Consider the following 9,965-nt stretch of genomic DNA (forward strand, 5'->3'; position numbering starts at 1 on the left):
TGAAGACTTTGTGCGTCCCAAATTTCCAATCCCCTTGCCCTGCCTGGTTTGCGGAGGGGATCCGAGTGCGGAAGACATCTCGGGAAAAGAGTAAGTTGTGCAGGGCACTCGGAAAAGTTTCAAGAAAGATCTGCTCAAGATGGAAACCGCAGCGGGGCTCACGACAGGCTTCTGCTCCCGCTTGCAAAAAGAGAAAGTCGAGCCCGCCTTCCTGCCCGACAAAAAACAACAACACAACAACAAGAATACCGAAGAGAGTGGAATGAGTGATGTCACAGAACCCAGCTCAGGGGCTGACAAAGGAGGGGCGCGCGGCCGGAGAGAAGGGCGCCGGGTAGCGCAGGGAGAGGACTCGAAACTTTTCCTCTTTAAGAAAAAAAAGTGCGCGGCTCGGAGTGGGGTTTTTTTTTCCCTCGCCTTCTTTCCTCGTCTCCCCTCCCCCTTCTTCCTTTTGAAAGTTTTTTTTTTTTTTCCCCCGAGTTTGACCGCATGGCTGATTCAACTTCAGTGTCTGTCAATCAACTTTTTTTCCTCCTCTTCCTCATTTAAATAAGTTTAAACTCCTCCTCTCCTAATTCACTATAAATTGGGCTTCGCGCGCCGCAGCCGGAGAGAGTCAGAAAGGCGAGGGGCCCCGGGAGCAGGCGAGTGGGACTCCTGACCCGAGAGCCGGAGGCTGCGCCTTCCCCGCACCGGGACTTTTCGCGACACACCAGATCTCGTCCCTGCCCCGTGTGAGCACCCACAATGACCACCACCCTCGTGTCTGCCACCATCTTCGACTTGAGCGAAGTTTTATGCAAGGTAAAGTGGGGCAGAGCGTTTGTTTTTCAAAATTTTTCAGGTTTTCCCTTTTCTCTTTTGCCTTAGAAAGAGAACCCCCAAAAGTTTGTGTCTGGAAAAGAAGGGGGAGAAAGGATGAAGTCAAGATAGTGCTTTTCTAACCGCCCCATTCACTGCTTCCTCCCCAGTTTGAAGGAATTTGGCCCTCTACTCCGCACCCTTTGAGTTTCAGTAGTTCCTGGCGGGGACTGCATGGGAATGTAACCCAGACACTAGAGTATTTGGGGAGCGAAATTTGCGTGGCGTGATTCCCCGAGGGACGCGGGGCATTAGCTTGGACTTGGGGCAATTTTTCGTTGATCACGTGCTGCCTGAGCCCCAGTTTTCGCTAGTCTGCTCGGTTTCCCGGTGTGTGTGCTCTGGGTATCACCGCCACCACAGGGGTTCGAGTCTCCTTAGCTACATGCCAGCCTGTGGGGTTGGGAAAGGAACTCCCTTGGGGAAGTGAGTCTCAGAGGACGTTTTGCTGGGGGATTTTCTTCTCTGTTTTGAAGGGACTGGGAATCTGCAAGAAAAAGGCCAAGAGTTGTCATTCAAAAGGATCTTGCAAAATTGCAGTGGGGCTTCAGTTGGCCCCAGCTTGGCCAGGCTTCCTCTTGGGATAGAGGACCGTGCTGTAAACTTTGGGGTGAAAGTGGGACTTGGGTAGACCCGCTTGTTTTCTGGGGGGATTGCGGCTCGTAGACATGGAGGCTGGGGGGGAGGACTTGAAAAGGCCGGTCTGAATTCAAGGGTATTCACGGAGAAGGATTTAATGGGGGCATCCTTAAGCCGTGTAGTTTGCCAGTCAGTGTGAGAAAAAGCAAATTTTAAACTCGGAATGTTCCAGGAGGGCGGTTTTAAGTGCACACAGCAAAAAAAGACTACGGATGTTAATTTTTTTTTTTTTTTTGCTCCCCAGTTTTCTCCCTAAAGAAATAGGGAAGCTGCTAGGCTAACTTTTAATTGCTAAAGTGTTTTTGCCTTCCTTTAAACACGTCGGGTCATGTTGCTCTCTTCCCAGCTTGCTTCGCCAGTCCGCGCAGCTGCCAGGGCCCCAGGCTGCAGGGTTGGGGCGCAGGGACGCCGAGGAGCTGAAGAGAAACATCAGAAAGTTGGAATCTCAGCTTACTTCCCTCCCTGCGCTTTCCCAAACTCCAGTTGCCCTGGCTGCTGCCGGAGTTCTCTGCACTCTTCCTTCTCTTCCCAGCTCTCCAGCTCTTTGATCTGTTTCTTTTTCTCTGGCCCCCTCCCCCCGCAGGACTTTTTAAATGAACCTCATTGTTGGGAACCCGCTCTCAACTTGGTTCCTGTAATCCGCTCTCTGTGGGGTGGTTGCTGTTACAGATTCCCCGATCCCCTGCAGCTGATCCTAAGGGACCAACTTTAGAATTTGCAAAATGACACCTACATGCCAGCCAGCTCCCAAGCCATCCCGCCCCCCAGCCCCCTTTCCAAATCTTGGGTGTACTTTGGACAGGTGACCAGGGTCCCATTGGAATAGAAACCTTCCCCTGGTGGCTGGCTCTGCCCCCACCCCCCAAATCCATTATTGACTGGCAAGCAGGCTGGTGGGGGGATTTTGTGCTTTCCTTTTCCTTCCCACCTGCAGCTTTGCGTTAAAGATTAAACACTGGCGCTCTTATTCCAGCCTGCTCTCAGAGCCAGAAGACTAATTGCAAAGGCATCTTCCCAGTGGAGGGGGGTGGGGTGGCCAGGGAATGTTGGGGAGAGCATTGTGGAAGGCAGTTCTTTCTGGAGCATGGGGCATGAGTTTTATTTTCAGGAATCAATCCCTCCCCACTCCCCAACCCCGGACAAGGGGACAGGGGATTTCTCCTCTCACCCTTCCCTCCTAGCAAGATAAAAGCAAAGGCAGTCTTGAAACCTGTTGCCAAAGGAAGGGAACACTTTTGAAGGAGGAAGTTAAGAGTTTTAGGCCAATTTGGGGGTGGGGGTGGTCAACTAAGCAGGGACTGATTAAAAGGGGATTTTAATCTTAAAGTTTACCTGTGTTTGCTACAGGGAAGGGAAATCTACAGAGGTCTTAGTGATAGGAGGTATTTTGAGCTGAGAAATCTATTTGGGAAGTCAAGAGGTTGCAATTTCATGGATACAAGAGGTAGCTTTGGGGACAGGCCATGGGGGTCCATTTCAGGGGTCTGCCTGGGATGGGGTGCATGCATAAAACAATTTCTCAAATACACAGGCCAGGATTTTTATTGTTATTTTTAATGCATGGGGCCAAAGTAAACCCAGGTGGCTGGTCTATGGGGGGGAAGGGAGTCTTGCCGGGCAGGGGTGGGAATGGTTCTTGGGAGGTGGGTATTTCTAATTGTGCAGGGGACTGCCATTAATGGGAACCTTCCTTGGGTCTGGTGGATAGATGGCCTTTGTCACTAACCATTCTGGCTCTCCTCTCTTCCCTCCAGGGTAACAAGATGCTCAACTACAGTACTCCCAGTGCAGGGGGCTGCTTGCTGGACAGGAAGGCAGTGGGCACCCCTACTGGTGGAGGCTTTCCCAGGAGGCACTCAGTCACCCTGCCCAGCGCCAAGTTCCACCAGAACCAGCTCCTCAGCAGCCTCAAGGGTGAGCCAGCCCCAGCTCTGAGCTCTCGGGATAGCCGCTTCCGAGACCGCTCTTTCTCAGAAGGGGGCGAGCGGCTGCTGCCCACTCAGAAGCAGCCAGGGAGTGGCCAGGTCAACTCTAGCCGCTACAAGACGGAGCTGTGCCGCCCCTTTGAGGAGAATGGTGCCTGTAAGTACGGCGACAAGTGCCAGTTCGCGCATGGCATCCATGAGCTCCGAAGCCTGACCCGCCACCCCAAGTACAAGACGGAGCTGTGCCGCACCTTCCACACCATCGGCTTTTGCCCATATGGGCCTCGATGCCACTTCATCCACAATGCTGAGGAGCGCCGCGCCCTGGCGGGGGCCCGGGACCTCTCCGCTGACCGTCCCCGCCTCCAGCATAGCTTTAGCTTTGCTGGGTTTCCCAGTGCCGCTGCCACCGCTGCTGCCACGGGGCTGCTGGACAGCCCCACATCCATCACCCCACCCCCCATCTTGAGCGCCGATGACCTCCTGGCCTCACCCACCCTGCCTGATGGCACCAATAACCCCTTTGCCTTCTCCAGCCAGGAGCTGGCAAGCCTCTTTGCCCCTAGCATGGGGCTGCCTGGGGGTGGCTCCCCAACCACCTTTCTTTTCCGGCCCATGTCAGAGTCCCCTCACATGTTTGACTCTCCCCCCAGCCCTCAGGATTCTCTCTCGGACCAGGAGGGCTACCTGAGCAGCTCCAGCAGCAGCCACAGTGGCTCAGACTCCCCCACCTTGGACAACTCAAGACGCCTGCCCATTTTCAGCAGACTTTCCATCTCAGATGACTAAGCCAGGGTAGGGAGGGACCCCCTACCCATTCCACCACCCCGCCCCATACCCACATCCCCTACCCTACCTTCCTATCCTACCCTATAAAACCCCTACATTAACAAGGTTAAGCTCAACCTCTTTCCCTTAGAACCTTGGAATGTTCCTCTCCCCCCTTTTAATCCCCCTAACATAAGGGCAAGTCAATTTGTCAGTAGCTTCCTCTGGCTTGAAGCCCCCTCCCCTTGATTTTCTAGCCCACTTACCATGCATAACAGACAAGTCCCATATTTGTCAGTAGATGCCTTTTTTTCCGGCTTAAGCCTTAAGTGCCAAATCACAAAAGAAAAAGCAGTAACAGTTTACAGAAGCAACTTAGTGCCTTGTAATCTAACTTTGTCACTGTGACTACATTACCTCTTCAGCGCCAGAGGGCACCCGTGGGCCTCCCAGAGCCTCTGCCCATGGGGAGGGGGGAGGGGGAGGGTACCCAGACCAGCAGCTCCCTCCACTGGCGATACAACTGCACCTTCCCTTATTTCAGTCTCCCACACACTTCCTTCTCCCCTCTCCCCAGTAACCCCCTCATACCCCCTTGGGAGAGTTGTTGCCAGACTTGGGTTTTTGGGGAAACCTATCTTGACATTCAAAACCTTTTTCTTCCCGACCTGAACCTCTGTTGACTTAATCTTGCCTGGGTTCGTGAAGGTCTACAGGAAGGAAGACTGAAAAAGTGGATGAAGATTGTGACATAAGTGGGACTTTGTGATTTAATTTTTTTCTTTTTCTTTTTTTAAGTGGGGAGGAAGGGGAAGCTAGATGGACTATGAGAGACTTGATTTTGGTGCTAAAGTTCCCCAATTCATATGTGACATCTTTAAAAAAAAATGAGAGAAAAGCTAAAAAAAAATACATGTAAGGGGTGAGAGTTAATGGTATTCATTCCACATACAATATCTGTGTAAAACGATTTCCTGTAGAAGTAGCTTTAATGGTTTTTGCTCTAGAATACCGTAGGTCTATCCTTAGAGCACTCACGCCATGCTTTTTTCCCTGGGTTTTAAACTTCATATAACTTTCAGAAATTGGAGAGCAAAATTTTTGCTTGTCACTGCACATCAATATAAAAAAGCTTATTTAACTTATCAAAAAACGTATTTATTGCCAAACTATGCTTTTTTTGTTAATTTTGTTCATATTTATCGGGATGACAAATCCATAGAATATATTCTTTTATGTTAAATTATGATCTTCATATTAATCTTAAAATTTTGTGACGTGTCTTTTTTCCCTTTTTTCCACAGTTTTAATATATTATTCTTCAACGACATTTTTTTGTAACTTTACACTTTTTTTTTTTTGGTTATTTTATTTTAAAAAAATGAAAAATTAATTTAAAAAAATGCAAAAAACTGTTGGATTATTTATTTTAGAAATTTCCCCCCTTTGTGTTGGACTGCAAATTGAGTTTCTTTCTCTTTAGGCCTTTCACAGCTAGGACTAAGAATGTATGTAGAAGTTCTGTGACAGTGCAGAAGGAAAACAACTTTATGTATAGCTTCTAAAAGGGAAAAAAAAAAAAGAAACCCTTTGACTTCCACGTGCCCATCTCAAGACATTCCGATCGCAGATTTGAGGTTCTGGATTCCAGGTTTAGTTTTCCGATGTTAATGCAAACAGAACTGGCACACACATTAAGATGAATGTAATTATTCTTCTTGCTGGTCACTACCGTCGCTTTCTATTTCTTTCTTTGTGTGAATTTATTTAAAAGAAAACTTTTTGTAACGACTATTTGCAGTTTAAAAATCAATAAAACCCCATTTTTTTTTCCAAAAAATACTGATGGTGTGAAGCTGTTTTACTTGGTTTATGGTTTCAGTTTGGAGGATTGTCTGCTGTGTGTTGCTAGCTCCCTTGGTTGGGTTGATCCTGGGGTGTGAGAAGGGATGGGGTGGATGGAGGTTTACTGCAAAGATGCCTGTACTTCTGTGTTACCTGCCCAGGGTGTTGGCTGTCAGAGGGGCCAGCCTTGCCCACCTCTGGACTTGGGTTCTTCAGGGTTGCTGAGGCAGAAGAGTTTCCAGACTTTTTGCCCAGCCTATGTGTGATGTTTAGGGTGCCAACATGGTGAAGGGGGGCACATAGCACATGGCACATCAGTGAGCCTGGACTGGAGTGAGCAATTAGGATACTTCCAGGCTCATTTTTCCCACAGGAAATTAACACAAAGCCCTACTTTCTAACTACCTGGAGTATGATGGACCATTGCAGGCTTGGAGGGGAGCATCCAGGGTGGTGGGCCCAATCACAGGGCATTGGGGGCAGGGGTGGGTCCACCTGGATCTGACATGTGCTGTACTGGGAGGGATGTTTAGGGGAAGTGGGTATTAAAAGGGCCAGCATAACAGGAAGTCGTCCTTAGGTTCCACTACCTTAGACACCCTGCCATGCAGAGTTAGGGAGATTGTCATCTTGGGAAGGGTGAGGTCTCCTTGGCTAGAAGCAACCCAGCCAAGGCCAGATGCCCGCCAAGTGGGGATGTTTTGTTTACCAGAAAGGTTGGATCCTAAAACCCCCAGATCTGGTTCTTGGGAGGATATCTTTTTGGAGAGGCAGAGATGGATATTGCTATTTGAGGCTCAGCTAGCTGCCCTTGGTTCCCTGTACTCAGTAAACTTGCAGGGAGTATGTGGGATTTCCACCTTGCCTCCCTCCGCCTGGCCAAAGGCACGTAGGCCTGCAGAAGGCATTGGCTAAGTCAGGCTGTCTGAGGCTGTGGAAGACCCTTAATGCACCCTGTTAACATCTCCTTCCAAGACAGCAGGTGCCTGCTGGGGGGCAGGGGCATGAGGTAGAAAAAAGGGACTGTCACCTCTTAGGACAAAGGTTTTGGTGGAGGGAAGGGGAAGAGCCGGCCTTCTGGGACTGGAGTGAACCTAGGCTTCTGTCCCTTGAGGGACTGACTGTGTCTGTATGTGTTGGGGGGGGGGGGGTGATGGTGGCAGTGGCTTGTGAGCTTCCTCTGACTAAAAGCAAACTAGGCATATTTTACTTCATCACTCACCTAGAGCTCATCCCCTGCTGGCATAGCTGGGCAGATGGCAGACATCTAACTTCCTGGCTCCTGCCTGGGTTCAGAGGGGACTAAGCATACCCACTGCCTGCCCAGAATTTCCTGCATTGAGTCAGTCCTTGGGTGACAACGAAGGAAGCCCTGGAGATGGGGGGCGGTGGGGGTCTATAAAGCCAAGGGAAGGCTCCTTCTGGCCTGGGGAAGCTCTGTGCTCCAAGTGAGCTTGGGTTACCTGAGAGCCTGATTTTTCTACCATCTAGATCTTAAATGTAGAGGAGATACCGGTAGGTCCAAAGCTACTTGGGAAAGGAAATGGCAGAATTTTCTCAGGTCTATTCTTTTTCCAGGATATTAGAAGATAAAAGGGTCTCAGCAGCAGTGCATGCTCTGGGCTTGTAGGGAGTCCAGGGAGGTGTAAGCCCAGTTGGCAGGGGAACTATGTCCTTGAGCTCATCTACAGATGGGGGTGGGGTGGGGTGGGGGCGGGGGAGCAGATAGGAGCCTTTCAGAGAGCTGGAGGTAAGGTCTACACAAAAGGAAGTGGAGCAGGAAAGGCCAGGCCAGACTTTGTCAGTCAACTTCCTGGGGCATGAGGCCTACTTCCCTACCTCCTGCCACAGACTTTGGGGCGTCTTTGGTTTGGGGGCCTGTAAAAGCCCGTGGGCAGGGCTTTCATGGCCATTGGCCCTGCAACCCATGGTCCAGCTCTTGGCTAAAGGTTTTTTGGAGAAGCTCAAAGAAATGAGCTAATTTGGCCACTGAGCAATGGTTTACCTTTTTAGGTCTGGAAGCCTCATTGTAAAGAGGAAGGCTGGGACCTGCTGTTCCTCAGTGGTACTCTGGTGAAAAGCGTAGGTGCAGAGAGGAGGTAGGGGAGGACAAGAGCTGAGCTTGCCTCCACTTGGTGCATGAAGCACTGGTTACTGAATGGGCAGACAGGGTCATTGCGGGAGCAAGTTTCCATGGCAAAGAGGAAGAAGGGATGTTGAAGTCCTTCAACCTGGGTTCAAATCCCAGCTGCCCTTATACCAGTCTGTGCCTTGAGCAAATGACTCAACCTTGGATTTTCCATCTGTATCTCCAGGGGTGACTGTGAGGATCAAGTGGACCATTAGCATGACAGCTCTTCATAAGTGCCAGAGAATTTCATGTGTGGTGATTTGTCAAGTGCTCACAGTGACCTCAACAAAGGAAGTTCTGTGCTGACCCCATTTTATACATGGAGAAATTGGGGTACGGTTTTCACTAATCTGTCACACAGCTAGTAGTGTCAAAATCTGAACCCAGGCAGGCTAACTCTGTCATTGCATCTGAGCACCATGTCACAGGCTGGCACTCTGAACACATCTGGCACGGGCCCTAGCACATAGTAACTGCAAATCGACCCGTGTTAGTTCCCTTCTCCCTTGGCCTTTTGTGGAGATTTTTGCAGGGACACAAGAGGCAGCCAGTTGGATTAGATGACTCTGCACACACCCCCCTCCACCGAGTGTCATGATCTCATGTCCCACGAGGCCCTGGATTGGCGCGTTTGGAGGACGGGGCCTGGGAGGAGGGGGCAGGCCACCTCCTTGGACTTTCCCCTCTCTGCCTGCAGCAGGGTGGCTTCTGTTAATGATCGACAGAAGAGGGTGCCCTGGGTGTCTTGGGAGTTGGCCCTGTGCCCTTCTTCCCTCGGGGTCTCCCCGCCCTGCACGTAGCCAACCATTTAATCACGTCTGGCTGGACCGACTGGAACTCTACCAGAGGGTGTGGGGAGACGGCCAGACTCCTCAGCACCCACTCGCTGCCTCCCAGACCACCCTTCACAGGCTGGCCTCTGGTCTGCTGGGCAGCAAGTTGGAATTTAGAGAGTTGGGAGGGAGGGTGAAACCTCAGCCATTTCTTGAGGTCAAGTCAGCCCTGGGGGGTCCCTGTCATGACCACCTCTGGGTGGATAAAGCTTGGGTTACGGGAAGCTTTTTTAGCCTTAGGGCCTATGGTGCTTGAAGGAGTCCTAAAGGGTTACCACTGAGTCATCATTGTGGGAAATTAATCTCTGAGTAGTGAGGGCAGGGGCTGCTCACGTGCGGGGCTGGGTTCCCTCCTGCCCACGAGAGTCAATTGCTTGTCGGGGGGCCAGGATGCCTCCACTGCGTTTAGGCTGTCTGCAATTGCGTTCACGTGTCGGCAAAGGCCAGGTCTCAAGGTACAGGGCTGAGTGACAACCTTACCTGCGCTGTCAGCTTGGGGTACAGTGAAAATAAGTACCGGCAATGGCCAAACTGGAGGTGATTAGGTAGTGCTCCCTGACTTCCAATTGTATTTATTTCTTTATTTGAGAGAGAGAGAAACATTAGTTTGTTGTTCCACCCATTTATGCATTCATTGCTTGATTCTTGTATGGGCCCTGATTGGGGATCAAACCCACAGACTTGGTGTATCCAGATGATGCTCTCACCATCTGAACTACCCAGCCAGGCCCTGACTCCCAACAGTATATATAACAGGGGGAAGAAGTTCATGACCACATGTGACAGAGTTCATTTCTGCCCACCCCATGACCCCAGGGGGATGGGAGACTCTGCTGCCCAGGTTAATAAGCAGATTTTGGAGTCAGAGACCTTGGTTCAAGTCCCTGCTTAGAGTCAACTTCACTCTGTGGTCTCAGCTAAAAATTTAGTAAGCAGCTCAGAGCCCCAGTTTCCTCATCTGCA

The 9,965-nt window shown here is 50.6% G+C and overlaps 1 protein-coding gene across 1 annotated transcript; it reads left to right on the forward strand.

Annotated features, from left to right (window-relative positions):
• Nucleotides 1–596: 596 nt before the first annotated feature.
• ZFP36L1 (ZFP36 ring finger protein like 1) lies at nt 597–6,035 on the forward strand. The gene is made up of 2 exons (XM_066278199.1): nt 597–804; nt 3,255–6,035. Exons 1-2 carry the CDS (start codon nt 748–750, stop codon nt 4,212–4,214), a joined length of 1,017 nt encoding a protein of 338 aa, XP_066134296.1. The 5' UTR covers nt 597–747; the 3' UTR covers nt 4,215–6,035.
• The last annotated feature ends 3,930 nt before the right edge of the window (nt 6,036–9,965 follow it).

Source organism: Saccopteryx bilineata, chromosome 4, assembly GCF_036850765.1.
Source record: "Saccopteryx bilineata isolate mSacBil1 chromosome 4, mSacBil1_pri_phased_curated, whole genome shotgun sequence".
In the NCBI taxonomy this organism is placed as follows: Eukaryota; Metazoa; Chordata; class Mammalia; order Chiroptera; family Emballonuridae; genus Saccopteryx; species Saccopteryx bilineata.

What these genes read in the sequence shown, in the direction of transcription:
- ZFP36L1 (XM_066278199.1), top strand. Translation starts at nt 748, where the DNA reads ATGACCACCACCCTCGTGTCTGCCACCATCTTCGACTTGAGCGAAGTT. An exon ending in TGAGCGAAGTTTTATGCAAG is followed by an intron (nt 805 to 3,254) that starts GTAAAGTGGGGC and finishes TCTTCCCTCCAG; the next exon opens with GGTAACAAGATGCTCAACTA.